Source organism: Tupaia chinensis, unplaced genomic scaffold (assembly GCF_000334495.1).
Source record: "Tupaia chinensis unplaced genomic scaffold, TupChi_1.0 Scaffold146907_1, whole genome shotgun sequence".
NCBI lineage: Eukaryota > Metazoa > Chordata > Mammalia > Scandentia > Tupaiidae > Tupaia > Tupaia belangeri.
The window spans coordinates 1,452,924-1,475,643 of NW_006206760.1; the positions used below are offsets into that span (position 1 = coordinate 1,452,924).

Below are 22,720 nucleotides of genomic sequence, written 5' to 3' on the forward strand. Positions count from 1 at the left end.
TAAATAAAAATAAATAAATAAATAAATAAATAAAAATTACTTACGCAATGCAAAATCTCTAACTCAATTTGTAAAATCATTCAAAAGTTCCGTCACAGAAGGCAGTATTAACATATTTTAATTTATGTTTTTTAAAAATCAATCAATAAAATAATTGAATAAACTTGTCTTTAAAACAGAGGACATGAGGAGTGTTGGTGCCTGTAATTAGTAAAAATTGCACGGTTATGAAGCAGGGTTCATCAGCTGACTACCCCGGGCCACTGAGCGAATGTGTTAACATTGACTGTTAAACAATCTCAATTAACCTTTTTTTAAAAAGAAAGTATCTATCACATAATCGTCATTTAAAACCCTTCAAGAAGCAAAAGTAACTCTGATTTAAATAACAAGATAATGAATGTAATTACTGTGCACATTTTCCTCCATCAAATGCAAAAATTCTATTTTTTGACCAATATTCTCAGTACATCCAGATGTCTCGAGAATATCAAAGGCCAATTAAATAAATAAATAGATAACAGTGATTTCTATATCCAATCTGGCTTTTCATTGATCATTTTCTCCAAAGTGTTATTTCAGAGAACTGCTTGCTCACACAAATATGGTTCTTGTCATAGGAAAAGAAAAGATCATTAACATGGTTTAAATTTGCTTTAGGGCATGTGGAACCCCCCCCCCAGGAGAGGGAAACAAAAGGAGAGAGAAAGTGAGAAATCATCCCCCAGGACAGATGGCCATGCCACAATTCCTCCTCCATTTTCCTCTCAGAATTTTGGGAAACACACGCCCAGCATGTTTTTAACGCTGCCAGGTCTGGGACTCGAACTACGCAGTTGGTCACTGTGGGATCCAGCTACCTTAACCACCTCACCATCAGCTAGCCCTAAGTTGATTTCCTTGAAACCTTAAGAGAATCCCAAGCAGTCAACCGTGATTTGAGTCCTGGACCCGGCGACTTGAAACTCACACTGGGCGCGTGTGCATGCATTATCAAAATTCCAAGAGGAGAATGGAGGAGAAGGTATTTGTGGCATGGCCATACCCCACTGGGGGAAAATGATTTCTTGCTGTCTCTCTCTCTCTCTCTCTGTGTGTGTGTGTGTCTGTCTCTGGCAAGTACACATGCCCTACAGCAAAAGTCTCTCCCAAAAAAAGGGAATCCCAAGCATCAGGTGCCACACCAATTAATTTTTTAAAGAGGTTTTTCTTTGTTTTTTTTGTTTGTTTTTTCCTATAGGGCGCATGCGCTCGTCAGAAAGAGAGAGAGAAACAGAGTGACAGAAAGCAAGAAATCATCCCCCAGGAGGGATGGCCATGCCACAATCCCTTCTCCTCCATTCTCCTTTCGGGATCTTGGACACACACGCACACACGCCCAGTGTGAGTTTAAGCCACCGGGTCTGGAGTCTTGAACCATGATTGATTACATGGGATTCTAGCAACATAGCCATTATGCCAACTGCTGGTCCCACTAATTAATTTATTAATAATGAACATTTTATGAGTATTTAATACTAAAAAAAATGTAACTTTCAGTACTGTAAGTAAACCATGTTTCTCTAAAATAATCAGCTGAAAGAAAACTAAATAGTGTAGATTATTTGTTAAATTTTAAAATGCTGAAAACTGCATTTAATCAGAAATACTATCAAGGATTATAACACAATCTTTTTTTTTTTTTTTGGAGAGGTTTTTTTTCTTATTGGGCGCGTGAGCAGGCCAGAGAGACAGAGGGATATAAAGAGAGAAATCACCCCCCCAGAGGGGATGACCATGCTGCAATCCCTTCTCCTCCATTGTCCTCTCGAGATCTTGGGCACGCACGCACACGCGCCTGGCGTGAGTTTTGAGCCACTGGGTCCGGGACTCGAACCACGGTCAACTACATGGGAGTCCAGCAACATAGCCATTACACCAACTGCTGGTCCCAAAACACAATCTTAATAAGATGTTGATTTTAAATCTTATATGACATCAGTTAATATGTACAGGAGTTCCCCAATGCACGGTTTGACTTTCCACTGTTCTGTCAGGTTGTCAGAAAAGTCATGACGAATCTTCTCCTATCTTTTTCTCTGCAAAAATGCATAGAAATTTTATGACTCTCCTACAACCTATAGTTACCCATAGTCAGTCATGGGCTGAAAAACTCCGGAAATAAGCAGGTGCAAGATTTCAATTGCATGCCATTTTGAGCAGCATGACGAGACCCTGCAGTATCTGCTGGGGTCATCCCCGTGCCTACACTGGGTGCCCTTCCTACCCATCCACCAGGTAGTGCCCACCTCAGTATCGGACGGAAAGAAAACAACATATTTAGGTTCGGACCCTTGTACGCTTTCAGGAATCCACTAGGGTCTGGACACGTACCCCAGGGCTGAAAAGGACCCACTGCATTCAATATTACATAAAAATAATAAGTATTAAGTAACACACAGAATCACTAATTGATGACGTTTTTCCCCCTCAAAATATCCCGTCTTTAAACAGAGTTCAAAGTCAAAAAAGGTTGGGAAAAACTGGCTGAACACATAACAGCGGTTGGCTATACAATCTCCTTCATTTTCTTCATCCCTTCATTGCCTGAGGGCAAATGCACTCTCCGGAGAGGGAGAGAAGGCACCCCTCAATGGGGCATGGTCACACACAACCCTTCTTCCCTCTGCCTTCCAAAGGGTTTTAGGTGGGTACACACGCACATGCACCCAGCACATTTTTCGAGCCACAGGGGCTGGGACTCAAACCACCGTCAGCCATGTGGGATCCAGCTCCCAAAGTACAGGGCTTAACCAACGTACTAGTGAGCAGCAACTGTTAATCCGATTTCTTCAGCAGCTATATTTTGCTTACTTAGCTTCTAGAGACTTCACAAGCTAAAGCTGCAGACCCAGCCTTCTCCTTCCTGCCCTCAGAAACAGTAAAGGCTCTTACCCACATTTCCCCTGACTTCCTCTGCCTCCTGACCTACCCCCGGCTCCCCAAGTGGCCCTGTGTCTCGGGATCTGTGAGTACTTATAATGAGATTCTTTCTTCTTGTTTCCACATCTGCAAGTCTTACCATAGACCTCATTAAAACAAATACTAGGTACCCTTAAAATGATTTCACACTCACTAGGAAGACTACATCAGAAAGACATAATGAGCGTCAGTGAGGACGTAAAGAAATGTAACTCTGGGCCAGCCGGTGGTGCGGTGCTGAGCCAGTGGGATCCCATGTGGCCAAGTATGTGGTTCAAGACCTGGAGTTGGGGGTTGAAAAACACGCCGAGCACAGGTGCATGTGCGCCCAAATTATGGAGAGGAGCATGGGGTAGAAGAGACTGCAGCATGGCCATCCTCCCTCGGGGTACTATCTTACTCTCCCTCTCTCTCTCTTTCCAGTGAGTGCACGCACTCTATAAGCAAATTTTAAAAAGAAGAAAAAGGGACCAGCAGTTAGCGTAATCGCTGGACTCCCATGTAGTCAACCACGGTTCGCGTCCTGGACCCGGGGGCTTAAAACTCATGCCGAGCACGTGTGCGTGCGTGCCCAAGATCCCGAGAGGAGAATAGAGGAGAAGGGATTGTGGCATGGCCATCCCCCCTGGGGGGTGATTTCTTGATTTCTATCTCTCTGTCTGTCTCTGTCTGTCTGGTGAGCACACGCGCCCTATAGCAAAAACCTATAAAAAAAAAGAAAAAAGGAGAAGAAAAACATAATCCTCATACACGTCTGGTGGGAACATAAAACAGTGCAGCTGCTTTGGGAAACGTTCGGTACTTTCTGATAAGCTTACATATTCCTGCCCACATAGTGACACTGTTAAGTCTCCTCATCTTCCAGACCCGCTCTATTCAATTAAACCTCATGCTCTGCAGCAGCGTCTACACAGAATGTCTAGAAATTCGAATTCTCGTCATGCACACCACACTGAGGAAAACGTGATCGCCTATAAAATTCATTATTTAGAGTGTACACATATTCTGCACTAAACATGCCAGTGGTGTTTAAATTTTCAATGCAGTCAAGAACCTGAGAAACAATTGTTAAACTCTTTTACTCAATGAGCCAACTCTAGCTTTATGTACCATGACGGTAAATTTACATACCACCATAGTAAAAATGAGGTAACACCATTACCTTTCTCTCTTTAGACTTCTGTGCAGTGTGAGCAGTGACGTTCTCATTTTGGTGAATGCACTCCTGAGCCACAACTGTTTTTACGGGGTCTCCTTCAAGAACACAGTTCAGAAATTGCACTGTGTGTTCTAATGAATAGCTGTAGAAAGTTTAAGTTACAAAGTCAATGTCGATAAATGGAAATAAACATAAGGTGCTACGTGCAGACAATAAAAAGAGCGAGCTTCAAACATTTTATAAGGCTGAAAAAGCGGCTTACTTTTCAATTTTCAACACTGAAATTAAATGTTCGTTGTGTATCTCAGAGTTAAGAGGTCTCAGAGGAAAATGTCAAGTAACAGGTTCTCAAAAAACTAATTTTTAAAAACAAATATCAAAAGGTAGCAGAATGACAATTCAATTTCCGATCTTTTATTCCAGGCAATTATTCACGGCAAATCTTTTTTCATTTTACCCCTGCACTCCTTAAACCCTTCGGTAGATTCACATAATGTTTCAGTTTCCTTTAAACATCAAAGGCAGACAATAGATTTTAAGCTGACTTTTTTTTTTTAAGAATTATTTTATTTAAATTTATTTATTTTTAATTTTGACTAAAGAGAGTGAGAAAGTGATAAAGCAAGCAGCCAGGTCCAGGCCTCGAACCGCGGTTGGCCATGTGGGAATCCAACACCCTTAACTACCATGTCACCTGCCGGCCCCAAGCTGACTTTTTTTATCGTGTCAAATTGCACTTTATTCATCCCAGTCAAAAAAATTCTAAACCAGGATACAGAAAGGAAAAAGTAAAGCACGATCCCACCTGTCCCCCAACATTAATTTATTCAGGCATGTTTTCATGCCAATGCTACATATAATCTACGGTAGGAAATTCTACAAATTGATAAACATGTCATAGACTTCTGTCCCCTTATCTAAAGAAATGCATTCCAATACGTGATTTTTATACTGCTCATTATTTCCGACTAGCTGTGTCTCTCATCTCTTCCATCAGCCAGTTAATAAGGAGCCGACCACAGGGGACTATGTTTGAAATGCGGTAACTAGTCATTCAAAATAGTGTGATAATTTGCTCTCCCCCCTTTATTAAAGACAACCTTTGAAAGGAAGCCACTTGGGACTACGTACTCCACTTCAGTCCCGCCGTCTTGATGCCTCTGATACGTTCCAGGCAGAAGTTCCTAGGGGCGGAGTGCTACCAGCAATTACCCACTCTTTATAGCCCTTAAAGTCACTGTCCACTCCTAGCTCGGGAAGCCGTCTCCACCACCGTGCTGAAGGGTGGGGTCCCAGAAGATCATCCCTGAGCGCATACTGCCACAACTGAGACTGACCACCCTCCTTAACAGGAGGGAGCTGGGACCAGCAGTTAGCGTAATGGCTATGTCACTGAACTCCCATGTAGTTGACCGTGGTTCGAGGCCCGGATGTGGTGGCTTAAAACTCACGCTGGGCGCGTGTGCATGCGTGCCCAAGATCCCGAGAGGAGAACAGAGGAGAAGGGATTGCGGCATGGCCATCCCCTCTGGGGGGTGATTTCTGGCTTTCTCTCTCTGTCTCTCTCTGTCTGTCTGGCAAGCGCACGTGCCCTATAGCGAAAACCTCTCCAAAAAAAAAAAAACAGGAGGGAGCTGAAGGCTGAGGTCCCAGCAGAGCACCCCTGAGCATGTACTGCCACAACTGAGCCCGACCACCCTCCTTAACAGGAGGGAGCTGAAGCAACTGCTAGTTAGGAGTGGCCCAACCACTGCAGACCCTGAGGGGCAGGGCCCGACTGGCCGATCCCTCCGGCCAACCCCAGAAAAGACTCAGGCAGCCTCCTGCATGCCCTGGAGAACCAGAGCTCTGGCCCGACCTGCCTAGGTCCTCACAGGAGAGGGAGGACACGTGGCTGTACCAGCCCCTGTCCCTAGCCTCCGGGAGACCTCAGCACACACTTCTAAGCACACGGGGCCGGCTCCGTGACGCAGCCGTGATGTGCCGCTCCAGGGAGCCAGACCCCACGTAGCACCCGCAGTCGGAATCCTCGGCCGGTCAGTGTGGGACAGACACGTGTGCAGGCCCGGAGCCACCGGCCTGGAGGACTGAGGGGATCCTGGACGGTGCTCATTGCTCTTTCTTCCTCTGTCACACCCTCTGGCAATTAAAAAGGTATTTATTTATTTATTTATTTATGTATTTATGTATTTATGGTCATTTCTCTCCATGAAACACTCTGTAGAGTTAGAAAAAAAAAAAAAAACAGATTACGCCGCAGGTGATTAAGGTGTGGTGGCTAAGGCGCTGGACGCCCATGTGGCCAGCCACCCCTGGAGTCTTGAACCTGGCAACTTGCTTCCTCTCCAGTCAGATTAAAAAATTTAAAACTAGGGGCCAGCAGTCGGCATAGCGGTTATGTCGCTGAACTGCCATATGGCCAACCGTGGTTCGAGTCTTAGGCCCGGTGGCTTGAAAATCACACCAGGTCTGTGTACATGCGTGCCTAAGATCCCAGGAGGAGAGTGGAGAAGGGACTGAGGTGCAGCCATCCTCCCTGGGGGGTGATTTCTCACTTTCCCTCTCACTGTCTGTCTCTCTCTCTCTAAGCAAGCACATGCGCCTTAAGGGGAAAAAAAAAAAAAAAAAACTTTAAAAATAAATAAATTAAAAAATAAAATTAAATAGTTCTTTAGCGGAAAAGAGCGGATTACTATGTATAAAAAGGAACAATAAACATCAGCAAAACTATAAAACAGTACCTAAAATACAATCATTTTGGCACAATATATGCATATATTCACATACGAAAGCATGCAGACCTTGTATATGTGCACACATACGTGAGCATACACATATATAAGGAAAAAAGGAAGAATGTGAACTCATGTCCGAACTATTCACTTTTACATTATGCACACCACATCTGAAGTGTTTATAATACACCTACACTTTCTCAACCCGAAAAACATAAAGGGTTCAAATGTACGCCGAATGCTCTCCGTGACATCGGGATAACCCTCCTGGCACTCACTTGTGGTCTTTGAAAATGTCCGCCAGAAAATTCTCGTTGATGGCTGGGAATATCTTGAAGAGCTGCTTCTCCTTTAGCTTAGTGGCACAGTCCTTCTCAAACATAAGTGTCTCCCTTTTCTAAAACAAAAATACAAAGAGTCACTCGTTTAAGACAGAATTTATAATACTAGCAACGCTGGCCAAAAGCAGGTATTTTGTTGCAAAAATACAAATCATTTGAAAGCAACTGCAAACTTTCTTCACTGACCACAGGCCGAAATGAGTAATGTAAGTCTTCTTTTACTGTTTGTTTATCCCCCCCCCCTTTTTTTTTTTTGTAGTCTTCTTGCCTTTTTTTTTTATCCCCCCCCCCTTTTTTTTTTTTGTAGAGGTTTTTGCTATAGGGCACGTACACTTGCCAGGAAGACAGAGAGAGACGGAGACAGAAAGTGAGAAATAACCCCCTCCAAGGGGGACAGTCACACTGCAATCCCTTCTCCTCCATTCTCCTCTTGGGATCTTGGGCGTGCATGCACACGCACCCGGTGTGAGTTTTAAGCCACCGGGTCCAGGACTCGAATTGTGGTAGACTACATGGGAGTCCAGCGACATAGCCATTACGCCAACTACTAGCCCCTTTTATCCCATTTTTTGCAAGGCATTTAAAATTGCTCAATATATAAATATATATACATGCATATACACACACAATCACACATATATTTATGTATATGGTATCTATAAATACATACACATATATTCTCAAATATATACATTCAACACACATACAATACAAAAAAGAAGATATTTATATAAATAGGATATAAATAAAGACATCAGTAAAGAAAATAAAGGGAAGAATATAGGATAAAGCTGGCATGTAAAATCAGTTTATAAATGCATGCTACACTGTCTTACACACTTGCTAACGGAGGGCCTCAGACTCAGTTGTTCACAGCAAAGATTCTCAGTGTCCATATAATAAAAACAAACCAGTTGCTCAGGAGAAGTACAGCTTTTTCTGGTACTGAGGCCTGAGAGAAATTTCTCTCGGTGGTCCTCTTAAAAGGGACACAATGTGATGCTGCAAACAACGTCCTGAGAAACATATTCTCCTCAGGAACCAGAAGTTAGCGTAATGGCTATGTCGCTGGATTTCCACGTAGTCGATCGCGGTTCGCATACCGGACCCCGTGGCTTAAAACTCACGCCGGGCGCGTGTGCGTGCGTGCCCAAGATCCCGAGAGGAGAATGGAGGAGAAGGGATTGCGGCATGACCATCCCCCCTGGGGGGTGATTTCTCGCTTTCTGTCTCTCTGTCTCTCTGTCTGTCTGGCGAGTGCACACGCCCTATAGCAAAAACCTCTCCAAAAAACAAACAGACAAACAAACAAACATATTCTCCTCAACGGGCAGAAACTACAATGTACAGATGAGTTGCGAATTCAGGTTGACAGAAAAATCTCAGAATTCACAGTTAGTTTGAAATGTTTCCCAAACATATGTACTGTAAAATAAATGCATGAGAATTCCTAGTGGTGTTTTTTTATCATTCAAAGTTGGCTCTGTCTGCTAAAATTTCCAGGCCAAAAGAACTTTCCTAAGTTATTTTAATTCTATTTCAATTCTAACCTAAGATTATGCTAAACAATTTTTTTTTTTTGAGAAGTTTTTGCTATAGGGTGCGTGCACTCGCCAGACAGAGAGAGACAGAGAGAGACAGAGAGACAGAAAGTGAGAAATCACCCCCCAGGGGGGGAGGGCCATGCCACAATCCCTTCTCCTCTTGGGATCTTGGGCACGCACGCACACACGCCTAGCATGAGTTTAAGCCACCAGGTCCGGGACTCAACCTGGTGGTCAGCTACATGGGAGTCCAGCGACATAGCCATTACGCTAACTGCTGGTCCCGACATTCTTTTTTTTGTTTTAATGCCATTGGGTTAATGTTCTCACTGGAAAGAGTCAGGGAGAAGGAGAGGGAGAGGGAGAAATCACCCCCAGGCGGATCCCACACTGGGATTCGGGACACGCACACACAGATGCCCAGGGTGATTTTCAAGCTGCCATCCAGGTCCCAGACTGTGGTCAGCCATGTGGGAGTCCAGAACCTTGAGCACCGCGCCACCTGCTGGCCCCATGATAAACATTCTTAATGTGACTTCCAAGTCTATGACGGTCTGTCAACAATGTGATATAACTAAACTTTTGTTGGCAATTATTTTTATTGGCGAGTTTTTATTGAAAAATAACTGCCCATAAAAATGTCAAAGGCTGGCCAGCAGGTGGCATGGTGGTTAATGCAGCTGGATCCCAAATGGCTGGCTTCCCCCGGTGGCTTGAAAACCAAGCCAGTTACGTGTGTACACGTGCCCAAGATATCCAGAGAGGAGAACAGAGGATGAGGAGAAGGCATAGCCTAGGAGAGCTTCCTTATTTCCTCTCTCACTTTCTCTCTCTTGCTTTGTCTCTCTCTCATCTCTTTCCAGTGAGGACATGCATCCCCATAGAAAACCTTTTTTTTAAAGGTGCCTGTTCCTCTTTCTTAAAATAAGCTTCAAAAATATATTTCAAAGGGGGACTAGCAGTTAGCATAATGGCTATGTCACTGGACTCCCACGTAGTCAACTCCGGTTCGAGTCCCGGACCTGGTGGCTTAAACTCTTGCCGGGTGCATGTGCATGCGTGCCCAAGATCCCGAGAGGAGAATGGAGGAGAAGGGATTGTGGCGTGGCCATCCCCCTGGGGGGTGATTTCTTGCTTTCTGTCTCTCTGTCTCTCTCTGTCTTCCTGGAGAGCGCATGTGCTCTTTAGGAAAAAATCCTCCCCCCCCAAAAAAAAAAAAAAAAAACTGTTAAGATCCTCCTGAAGACACTGCTCCTGAGCTATGCCAGGGTGCAGAGCGGGTATGGTGGCACATTAACAAGGTGACTGGGAAAACAAACAGTAAGCCGGAGAATCCCATTACTCTCCCTCTGCCTCGATTCTATGAATTACAGCCAACTTCGTAAGACGCTCCTTTCGGCAAGCAAATACCTAAGAGTGAAAATGTTTTAAGATCACCATCTGATAATTATCTTTTCCCTTGAAAATCAGACTAAATAACCTCTAAGGTCTTTTCCCTTTTGATTTTGAAATTCTTTAACACTAATTCTCAGAACTGAAAAAAAAAAAAAGGCTAAGAAGAAGAAATACTATAGAAACCAACTTCAATGATGGTTTCATATAATTAAGATATATTGAAATAAGGACCAAAATAAATAAAGTTCAAAGTAAAGAAAACTTTTTGAATGTGTTTAATTAAAAAGTTAGGTAGAAAAGGAAGAACATTTGGGTCAGCCCCATGGCCTAGCGGTTAAGGGAGCCAGATCCTGCAGTGCCTGCTGAAGTTTGAACTTTGACCCCAAAGTGGCTTGCAAAACACACCAAGTATGTGCTCACGCCCACCCAAAATCCCAACAGGATGGAGAAATGGAGAAGAGACCAGGCATGACCAGGCCTCCAGGGTGTGGGGGGACTTTGTTCCTCTCTCTCTCTCTGTCTCTCTCTCTCTCACTAGGGAGCATGCATGCTCTCTGGCAAGAAGGAAGGGAGGAAGGGAAGGAGGGAGGGAAGGAAGGAGGGAGGGAAGAGTATTTAAGTTTTTCAACTTGAATTCATACATTTCTACAATTTTTCTCTAAAAGCTTTTGTCTCAAAGCTAGATACATCTTCAAGAACAAGACTTCTTTTTTTTAAAGAATTACCTTATTTCGCTTAGTATCATCATTATTATTTATTTAATTTGACCAGAGAGGCAGAGCGAGAGAAAGAGAAAGTAGGAAATCAAGCCTCCAGGCCCAGGACTTGAACCATAGCCAGCCATATGGGAGTCCAGCACCTTAACCACCACACCACCTGCCAGCCCCGCAAGACTTACTTCTTATTACTAACTTATATATAAAAGTATCTTTTAGGGCTGGCACTGTAGCACCGTGGCTAAAGGAGCTGAATACCACATAGCCAACTGCAGTTAAGAGTCCCTGCCCTGTGGCTTGAAAAAACACACCAAGCGCGTGTGAGTGCATGGCCCGAGCCCCAACACGATGGAGAGTGGAGAAGGGGCTGTGGTGTGGCCATGTCCCAGTGGGGAGTATTGTCTCCCTCTCCTCCCTCTCTCGCTCTGGTGAGCTCACATGCTCTCGAAAATAACATTTTTATTTAAAAATGAAATTGGAGTCATCAAGTGGCAATGGGGTTAAGGCACTGGACTCCCACATGGTCAGTCATGGTTCGAGTCCTGGACCCGGTGGCCTGAAACTCATGTTGGGTACGTGTGCGTGCATGCCCAAAATCCCAAGAGGAGAATGGAGGAGATGGGACTGTAGCATGGCTATTCCCCCTGGGGGTGATTTCTCACTCACTGTCTCTCTGTCTCTCTATGTCTCTGGCAAGCACACATGCTCTTAATCTCTCAGACATGCTCTTAATCTCTCTCAAAAATAGAAATAAAAAATAAATTATCTTTAAATGAAAGATTTCTTTTATGTTTTCATTAAAATAAAACATTAGAGGTAAATGTTAAAGCTAAAATACAATTAAATCACCTGCAAAATTAAATCTTAAAAAACCATAAATTTGACAGAGACGGCTTTCTGTCTCAGACTATCAACTAATTTCTCAGAAGTAAAATCCCCCCGTTTCAAATTATACTTAAAACAGCCTCGATTTTAACATTAACTTCAACCAGATTAAATATGAATTCCGGAACAGAAAATGAAGAGCACAAAGTAAACACACATAATTAACTAGAGTCAGAGAGAACAGGGTGACATTTACGCGAACTCATACCAAGTCGAACTTCTCCTGTAAGGCAATTTCTTCTGACATTATTTCTCTGAGCGACACCTTTTTAGTTTGAGTGTTCCAATGATCCAGTAAAGGGAGCATTTCGGGAGCTGCTAAGGTCTTCAGCAATTTTTTGCCTGTTCTCTGAGGGGATTTTTGTTCAGAATCGTTGAGACCAATCTGTCCGATCAGGGAAGAAGGATCTGCGAGACAGAAGCGTCAATAGCGTCACCCCCTCGACAGTAAATGCACACGTCAAATGCTCACTCCGTGAATCCACTTCCGAGAGACCAAGGAGACGTGGCTTTTACTTCTCAGTCTGTCAATTTAACACAATGCTGAGATTTCAAAACGCATCTTCGCATATTGCAAGCAAGGAAAGAAATGTGGACATGAAGGAGTCTTTCAAAGGGACAGTGAAAGAGACGTAACTAAGCTGACTTGATGCTCACACTCTTTGCCACCTCAGTATCCGCACGAGACAGAGACGTAACTAAGCTGACTCGATCCTCACACTCTTTGCCACCTCAGTATCCGCACGAGACACAGCGACACGGAAGAGGACCACATCTGCAGACAGGGAGGTGCAGGCAGCTGGAGGGGGCCGCTACAACAGCCCTGGTCAGCTCTGTCCAGACGCCCCAAGGGCTGAGAGCATCGCTATTTTGGCAAACACATAACTCATTAGAGGCACACACAGTAAAGACCGAGCAAATGATATTCAAAGTAAAAAAACTGAACATTCGAAGAAGTTCACAGTAACAGAATTTAATGTGTAACATTTCAGCTCTTGATCAAACATAAGAACACTCTATTGCTCTCAAAGCAAAAAAGAAAAAAGAAAAAGAAAAAAAAGTTTCTTTCGTGCAAAGCAATACTTAACAGGAAACATTTCATTAAAAGAATTATTTAATTTGATTTATTATCATTTATCTTTTTTTAATTTTGCTATAGGGTACAGGCACTCTCCAGAGAGAAAGAGGGAGACAGAGAGAGAAAGTAAGCTGCCAGGTCCAGGGCTCGAACCACAGTCAGCCATGTGGGAATCCAACGTCTTAACCAGCACACCACCTTATGGGCCCAACAGGAAACACTTTTACTATATGCATTAGAGCACATTTTAGGAATTCCACAGCACTCATGAAAAGTTAAATCATTTAGAATTTTTCTTCTCCTTTAAAATTTATTGTAGATCAATATTACATTTTCAATATTTTAAAAGAATTTTTATTGCAAAATTAAAATTTCTGGGTTACCTTTTGTGGAAGTGCAATGAGAATGAGTTAAAATTGGGGGCCAACTGGTGGCATGGTGTAGTTACATGCTGGATTCCAACATGGCCAACCACAGTTTGCGTCCTAGACCCGGAAGAAGCTTGAAAATCACGCTGGGCATGTGTCCGTGTTTGCCCAAAATCCCAAAAGGAGAATGGAGGGGAAGGGGATTGTGTTGGCCATCCCCCCCAGGTGGGGGGTGATTTCTCCCTTTCCCTCTCTCTGTCTTTCTCTGTCCCTCTCTGGCAAGCATCTCTATGGGGGAAAAAAAAGAAGAAAGAAAAAAATTTTTTAAAGAATGAGTTAAAACTCAAACACACACACCAAGTTTCAGCGTTAAGACAAAAGCAGACGAGTAAAAACGTGTGCTTCACCTCGCATGCGCTTCCCACAGGACACCTCTTCTTGTCTCTGCCGCTCCTAAACAGAAATGCAGACCGAGGATCACAAGGCGGCGTGCACTAGGACACAACGCTACAGGGGTCGACGATTTTTCTCTTGAAATGATTTCTCTTTGTCTAAGTATAGGCTCTCCTTACCACATCTAAATAAAGCTGGAAAGTGACCTGACACGCTGAAGCACGTCTACGTGTGTAAACTATTCCCACTTACGGAGCTCTTATGACTTGGTTTTGTTTTAGTTTTGGAGAGGTTTTTGCTACAGGGCGCGTGCGCTCGCCAGACAGACAGAGAGAGACAGAGAGACAGAAAGCGAGAAATCACCCCCCAGGGGGGATGGCCACGCCGCAATCCCTTCTCCTCCATTCTCCTCTCGGGATCTTGGGCACGCACACACACGCGCCTGGCGTGAGTTTAAGCCACCGGGTCCGGGACGCGAACCGCGGTCGACTGCATGGGAGTCCAGCAACATAGCCATTACGCTAACTGCTGGTCCCTGATTTGTTTTTTAAAAACGTTTTGAAATTCAATCAGTCAGCCCTGCAGTCTTTTATTTAGGGGGTAAAAATTCACTGTTCTTGATCTTTTTTTTTTCCTTAACAACAATAACAAATCAATAATCATATGAGATCGACCATATGATCTGGCCAGTCTGGAAATATCTAAACGACTGGAAGAAGAAAAAAATATCGGTAATCTAATAATTAGTAAAAGTATGCTCTTCCTCAGAGTCAAAATTCAACAGCACTCTTCCATCTCAAAGTCAAAATTCAACAGCACTCTTACACATGACCTGGTGCCTTTCACTGAAAAGCAAAGGTGACGAACAGGACAGAAGAGGAGCTCGTTATAAAAAGAAGCCTACCAACCATTACAGACTCTTTCCACTTCTCATGAATCACTTTAGCCAGATTCAGATCTATATGCACCACACAATCCTCCACCGTGAGAGACCCTGGGGCGGGGGAAGAGAGAAGAAAATACAATCATTACTCCTCATGCATTCGCAGAAAACACACTCAACCCCCTTATGCATATAAAAGTAAATTGTATTAATAACCGTGAGTTTCTTTTTACTTACTGAATCTCTTGGCATGCTTTATTTCCCTTAATTTTTATTTTGCTATAGGGCGTAGGCATGGTGACCTCCAGCTTACCTGAACAGATGTGCTCTATAATACACTTAGGGCAAGATGAACACCTTAGAACACACTTACTGAAAAGCCTCAACTCACGGAAATGAATCAACTAAAGGTATTTAGACTCATTCGAAAGGCTCCGTTAAATAGATTTATTTTGAAACTCTGTATAATTACACCAATTGAGACTTGCCAGCCAGTGGGTGGGGCAGGTAAGGCAGCTGGACCCCACATGGCTGACAGTGCAGTTCGAGTCCTGGACCTGTGGCTGGAAAAACATGTGGACCATCCCCCTCTGTCTCTCTCCAGCAAGTACACACGACCTATGGAAACAACAACAGAAAATCCTTACGAAATGTATTGCTTCAAAACAAGCCACGAGGGAACCAGCAGTTAGCGTAATAGCTATGTCGCTGGACTCCCACGTAGTCAACCGCGGTTCGTGTCCCGGACCCGGTGGCTTAAAACGCACGCCAGGCGCGTGTGCATGCGTGCCCAAGATCCCGAGAGGAGAATGGAGGAGAAGGGATTGCAGCATGACCATCCCCCCTGGGGGGTGATTTCTCGCTTTCTGTCTCTCTGTCTCTCTCTGTCTGTCTGGCGAGCGCCACGGGCCCTACAGTGAAAATCTGTCAAAAAAAAAACAAGCCACGATGGGGGCCGGCAGGTGGTGCGGTGATTAAGGCATGCTGGACTCTCACATGGCCGATGGCGGTTCAAGTCGCGGACCTGGCAACTTGAAAATCATGCCAGACACGTGTGCGTGTGCGCCCAAAATCCCAGGAGGGGAACAAAGGAGGTACTGAAGCATGGCCATCCCCCTGGGGGTGATTTCTCACTTTCCCTTTCGCTGTCTCTCCAGTGAGCCCACACGCCCTGCTAGCAAAACAGGAACACCTTAAATAAACCAATAAGGTACCATATGAAGCGAGGCAAAACAAATTTCTTCTACATTTCAGTTAATCCAGGAAATAATCTGACCATTGAAAAAGAAGCCTCTATATTCTTTTTTTTTTTTTTTGAGAGGTTTTTTCTATAGGGGGGGGGCACTCGCCAGAAAGAGGGAGACGGATGGCCATGCCACAATCCCTTTTCCTCCATTCTCCTCTTGGGATCTTGGACATGTACGCACACGCGCCCAGCGTAAGTTTAAGCCACCGGGTCTGGGACTTGAACCGCAGTCAACTACATGGGAGTCCAGCAACGTAGCCATTACGCCAACTGCTGGTCCCCCCTCTTTTTTTTTTAAGAAGCCTCTGTATTCTATTCGCACAAAGACATGCATACAGATCATTTAGTGTTTCCTTACCTGAATCAATACCAACGGGACCAAATAATTCACTGAGTTGAAAAGCCAGCTCAGGGGGTAATGCCAGCTCTAGGCAATCTATGGTCAGAGATTTGGCCATCGTCGCTGGCGTGGGGTTTGGCGTCTCAGTTTTATCTTCTTCACCAACTCCCCCTGACACGCTACCCCCTGCCATTAGAATGTTCTCCATCTCCTGTTCGTCTTCCTTCGTGTATTCTTCTGTGTTTGGAACCTGCACATCATCCTTCGAAAGATGTTTTGTCTTCTTGATTCCAGAAGAGTCAGTAAAGTACATTTCTTCGTTTAATTCAAGGTTTGAAGGGCTTGATACAGAGTTTAAAATGTCAGACAGATTGAAAGAATTGTCTCCAGTCTCCGCGGCTACTAGAGTCTCCATCTCACTCACATCTTTAGGGGTGGCAGCTTTAAGAACACCTGGAAAAGAGGGTGTGATGCTCTCTGGCCCTGGAAGTTCTGCCTGACTGTCAGGCCCTGCTTCGTCACGACCCCTCAGGTCTCCAGCAGCGTCAGGAAATATGCTTGCCGTGAATCCGGCCTTTTCAGGAGTCGCAGCTCTAACCTCCACCTGCTCTGGGATTCCCTTTTCCATATCACAGGCAGACTGTCCATTCGGGTCACTGGTGCCAGTTCCAGGGCTCACCTCGGGAAGAGAAGAATCAAAGCCTTCTACGGCCCCCCTTTGACTAATCATTTCGTTCAAATTCAGTCCCATGGAAAAGGATCCCATTTGCAACTCATCATAAGATTTTCGGAAACTCTCCAGTTCGGTGTCTTCACATAATTTAGTTTCAGAATCCAACAAAAGGCTTGTGGCCCAAATAATATCCTTATTACACCTCTCGTACAAGTCTTTTAGGGCTTCTAATGAGAAGGATCCAAAGAGTTTACAGAGAATATTGAGATTCTCCGACTCGTCGGCGCTGGTGAGCTCGGCCTCTTCGACGTACGTGCTTTTATCGTGCATTACCCGGTACGGGATGGCATCCTGAAGGCCCGACTTCGTGTTGATATGGAAAGCTTCCGGTTTAAATCCATCCAACCTGCCTGTTAATACCTGGATGGAACCCGAAATGCTCATTTTATTCCTTTCTATTTTCCACAAAAGAGCAAAATCCTGAGGTTCGGTCTGCGTACACACGCCTGCTTCGGTTCCGGGGACCCCTGTAGAAGCTGCCTCTGGAAACGCCGCTGCAGTCTGTGATCCGACGCCCCCAGGGTCTGCTGCTGCACCTCCTGCAGAGGTAAGAGGCGCTGGGAGTTGCCCCGAACTCACTTCACTTGGACAAGTCTGACTCTCATGGGTCATGTCAGGGGGCAGCATCGCAGCGCTTCCCAGGGTGGAACCACCCAGCACGGGCAAGTTGTCAGGAGCTGCACCCCAGCAGGCCTCGGGGCCTGTGTGCAAGGAAACCGCCTCGCCAGGGTCCCGAGTTCCCAGTTCTAGGCTGGGTTCGTGTAGACCAGTCTTCGGCCATCTTGATCTGGGCTCTCTCTGAGCTAAAGACTCGGACAGAGGCCAGTCACCCGCAGTGGCCAGGGAGCTTTTCTCAGCATCTTGGTAAGTGTCGTGCTTGGCACTGCGGTGGGACTCTGGGACATCATGGCACTGTGCTTGCCTGCCCGCCTCTGCGTTGTCAGGTGAAGACCCTTCTTCTACGCTCGCCGAGTCACCAGGGTCTAGCGCTCTGGACGCCTGCGGCTGACCATACCTTTTGTCACTGTGTACAGAAGAAGCTCTTTCCGTTTTTCGGGTCCTTTTTGTCCTCTGACCGATAGTTCTATCAAGCGGCCAGTCACCAACAAAATTCGACAGCTCGTGCTTTGGAAACCTTTCCACTGTTGATTTACTTTTTTGCTTCCCAAAGGCTTTTTTCTTTACGGTTGCTCTTTCTTCCAACATGTCACCAGGTACAGATTTTTCACTGGGAGGCGGCACAGGGCTTGCAGGATCACAGTCTTCTTGATCTTCGCCACAGCAAATGCCCGGTGACACCGTCCCCACAGAACGCTGTGCAGCGGCTTCACCGCACTCTTTCTCAGATGCCGTTTCTGCTGGTTCTTCTTGTTCGCCTTTGTCTGTGGCCTGCGCTTGGCTTTCAGAGTCAGAGGGAGAGGCGTGGACAGCTTCCTGAACAAGGGCACTCTGAAGGCCGTGACTCCCAGCACCAGCCTCTCCCCGGCCTGTACTTAAGTCCGCATTAGGGAGACACTCGGGTGAGACGTTTTCTCCGGCCACTTCAAGAGTCTTCTCTTCCATTAACTCTAGCTGCTTTGAGGATGAGAATAAGACTTTTTCTTCTTTTTCAGAGGGAAAATCTTCATTGTTTCTTGGGCTGAAAGAAATTTTTAAAATGTATCATAATAAAGTCCCTTCATGTTGCCATTAATATTATGATTTAAGTGAAAGCAGCATTCAACTGAGAGACAGGGGACTTAATACCTATTCTGAAAATTCCAGAAATAAACTACATTAAAATGATAAAAGCTAATCAAGAGCCTTCCCTAATCCACCATGAAAACACTCCCACGTCCTCTCTCATACAAACTTTCACTTCTCTCGTTAACTACACACATCGCAGTCCAGATAAGTCTGTACCTAAACTCTTAAAAATAACAGTCTTGCGGCCAGCAGGTGGCATGGTGGTTAAGACACTGGACTCCCACATGGCCGACCATGGTTCAAGTCCCAGACCTGGTGGCTTGCTTGCTCTCTCTCTCTCTCTCTCTCCCTTCCTCTCTGGTCAAATTAAAAGAAGTAAATAAATAAGGTTAAATAAAATAATTCTTTAAAAAATTAAATAAATAAAATAACAAAGCCTGCTTTATTTCTAAAGTTAACCAACGGTGATTTTACAAGATCCAAAATGACGTTTAAAAAGAAAAACTGCATTTCTAATTGAATTTTTTTCTTTTTTTTGAGAGAGGTTTTTTTGTTTTTTGTTTTTTGAGGGTTTTTTGGTTTTTTTTTTTTTTTTTTTTTTCTATAGGGGGAACGCGCTCCCCAGACAGAGAGGGACAGAGAGACAGAAAGTGAGAAATCACCCCCCAGGGGGGATGGCCACGCCGCAATCCCTTCTCCTCCATTCTCCTCTCAGGATCTTGGGCATGCACACACATGTGCCCGGCGTGAGTTTTAAGCCACCGTGGAGTCCGGGACGCGAACCGCGGTCAACTACGTAGGAGTCCAGCGACATAGCCATTACGCCAACTGCTGGTCCCTCTAACTGAATGTTGTACACGAGGCATTTCAACCTACCTGGTACTTCTGTCCTCACCAGGATGTGTACACAACTCGGCATGCTCAGCTTTCTCCGGAGCCAGCGAGCTCATGATTATCGGCACCGAGACGAAGCGCTGGTAGTGCTCCAGCATCCTTGCGATCCTCTCCTTGCTCACTCCGTGAATGTTACGCCTGAAAAATTCAAGGCAGGCCAGGGTAGGAGCAATAACGGTAACCGAGTTTTCAAACATCGGGACGTAAAATGTCCAGGACATATCGTGTATTTGATACGTGTCTAACACATGAGAATACAAAAGTCTGATTTATTAGAACGCCATACAAGGGAACTTCAGAAAAGTTCGTGGAAAAGTAGAATCAAAGTACGAGTTTATGTTGGTGCAAAAATATGTTTGAAATCCATACATGGTGTTTTTCAATAACAGCCATTTTCCAAGAACTTTTTAAAGATCGTCGTATATATTATTTTATTCTGATTTTTATTTTATTCGGAATTCCTTAAGTTACCATTTTCTTAGTCATTCCATATAACCTTTTCAAAACTTCCTTTATCAATCTAGAAAAAACTAACAGGTCCTAATAACTTTAAAATAAGTTGTTCTCAGGCCAGCTGGTGGCATGGTGGCTAGGACAGCTGGATCCCACACGGCCAGTAGTGCGGTTCAAGTCCCAGGTCCGGCAGCCTGACAAAACACACCAGGCAGGTGTGCATGCGTGCCCGAAATCCCAAGAAGAGAATGGAGGAAAAGGAACTGGGACATGGCCATCTATCCTGGAGGGTGCTCTCTCTCTCTCTCTCTCCCTCTCTCTCTCTCTCTCTCTCTTTTGGCAAACCCAGGGGCCCTATAGTAACATTAAAAACAAACAAAAAAGAAGTTGTTCTCAAGTTCTACCAAGTTGCCTAATGGTTAAGGAAGACAGATCCCATATGGCCCACCACAGTACAAATCCCAGCTCCAGTAGCTTGAAAAACATGCAAGACATATGCATACATGCCCCAAATCATGACAAGACAGAGAAGGGATTGCAGTGTGAACACTCTCCACTAGAGGGCAACTGTTCTTTCTCTCTCTGTCTCTATCTCTCTCTCTCTCTCTCTCTCTCTCCCATCCTCCTTGGCTCTCTCTGCCAAATGCACAGGCCCTCCAGCAATTTGAAGACAACAAACAAACAAACAAACAAAAAAAGATTATGACCATCATTTCTGGCTTTAATTATTAGTTAGTAGAGAAAAAAAAAAAATCCCACCATGGAGGCTCCCAGCTATGCCTCTACGGTAGACTAAATGTTCCAAATGACCTTCCTGTTACAAACTGGATCCCAAGGGAATTAAAACAAACAGAGCATTTTAATGCATTTTAAGTTCCAAGAAAAAATTCCTAGTATTGGAAATATCTGTATATCCGAAAAAATCTGTTGTTCTTTCAGTCGTGGTGGCTCATTTGTTTGTTGTGTTTTATTATGAGCTTGCATTTAGTTGAACTTACTATACAGGAATCCCTGGGCCTTCAACTGGGAGTGCTTTTATTCATACGGCATCTGAATTTGCCCCTGCCAGGAGGCCAGCTGGTATGGCCTAGTCCTTCAAAAGTCTTATCTCAATGAAAACATTTCAGCTGCAACTCTCCTACCTTGGCTTAAACTCCAGGCTTTGTGTCTGGGTCCCAGAGCTAACCTATTAGCATTTCCACTTGGACAAATCTGGCTTTCACATTTACCTACCTCGATCTTGTCTGGTTTCAGATCACAGAGAAGCAAAGAGATAGAAAATATGAAAGACAGGTTAAGAGACATAGACATGGAGGGCAGAGCAAAAAGGTCTAGCAAACATTTCATTCAAAGTCCCAGAAAGAGAAGGCAGTACCTGGGACGGAAGCCATCCAGAGAAAAATGCCTAGAGTTTTCTAGAACTGATGAAAGGCCAGCCCTGTGACTTCAGAAACCCAACGCATCCCAAACAAGATTTAAAAATAAGAATTCAACAACGAGAAATGCAGTATTCAAACGATCACTCACCAAAGACAGAGACATGATATTAAAAGCAACCAGAAATTTTTTTTTAATTTTGTTTTAACAAGTCATCCACAAATGAACCAACAATTAGAATGACAGCTGACTTCAAATAATTATAATGGAAGTCAGAAGAGAGTTAAACATTATCTTAGTAGTAGAAAATAACTATTAGTCTAGAATATATATATATATATATTTAAGAGGTTTTTGCTATAGGGCGCGTGCACTCGCCAGACAGACAGAGAGAGACAGAGAGACAGAAAGCGAGAAGTCCCCCCCCAAGGGGGGATGGCCTCACCGCAATCCCTTCTCCTCCATTCTCCTCTCGGGATCTTGGGCACGCACACACACGTGACATAGCCATTAGGCTAACTGCTGGTCCCAGTCTAGAATATATTTATTCAGCAAAAGTATCTTCTAAGAATGAGGGTAATAAAAGGCTTTTCAGTTTAAAAAAAAAAAAAAAAAGAGTTTGACACACCAAGTAAGCCTTCACTGAAAATTTCTACAAGATGAATTTCAGGCAGAAGGACATTCCCAGATGAAAGGTCTATGATGCAACAAACAAAAAAAAAAAAAAAGGAAGCACATCCCAATAACTGCATGAGTAAGTAAAAACAACTCGTACCTCCTGGGCAGTGACGGCAAGTAGGTTGGAAGGAGGTGAATAGTGGAGTTAAAATATTTTAAAAAGTCCTTGTATTTTGTGAGGAAGAAGGCGAAGATTTAAAATCTATATGACAAAACGTCTAGGGTAACCACTAAAAAGAACAAAAATAGTGTGTATAATCCCACACTATTCAGAGAGCAGAAATGAGTAAGAAAAATCTGGATTGAATCAATGAAAAGAAAAATCTAAAGTAAGGCATGATAGGAGAAAAAAAAAAAAAACAACTATATAATTTTGTGTAAGGAGAGCAATAACAGAAAAGGTAAGGTCTATAGAAAGCACACAGTGAGACAGCAAGAAACCAGGTCAGACACAGGAACAACCAAATAACCATAAAATAACTACATTTATCAGATGAAAGTGAAGGTGGACAAAGTCCATTTTCCAAAACTCAGCCGTAATTGGTTACAAGAGAGGCATACTTCAACCTAAGAATCCTGAAGGTTCAAAATAAAAGTATGAAAAAAGAAATAATACTAAAAGGAAGCTATTAACATACAAATTAGACTAGGCAAACGAAAATTATTAAAGACAAAAAAAAAAAACACTCAAAAGGATAAAACTTCGATTAATTAGGTTCTTATGAAAGTCTTAACCTTGTATGAACTTCAAAAATGCCCTCCAAATACATGAACACAGTAAGGAGACACAGACACGTTTAACCTAATAGGGGGGTTTCAGCACACCGCTCTCTCACAGAGAAGATTTCGGCATTC

At 44.0% G+C, this 22,720-nt stretch overlaps 1 protein-coding gene across 1 annotated transcript in view; it reads right to left on the bottom strand.

The window, feature by feature from the left end:
* N4BP2 (NEDD4 binding protein 2) overlaps positions 1–22,720 on the bottom strand; it is a 71,828-nt gene that overhangs the window by 13,441 nt on the left and 35,667 nt on the right. The window contains 7 exon segments of the mRNA XM_027768590.1: positions 4,124–4,262; positions 7,134–7,252; positions 11,945–12,144; positions 13,590–13,635; positions 14,484–14,569; positions 16,063–18,416; positions 19,340–19,495. Coding sequence (XP_027624391.1) covers positions 4,124–4,262; positions 7,134–7,252; positions 11,945–12,144; positions 13,590–13,635; positions 14,484–14,569; positions 16,063–18,416; positions 19,340–19,495 — 3,100 coding nt within the window.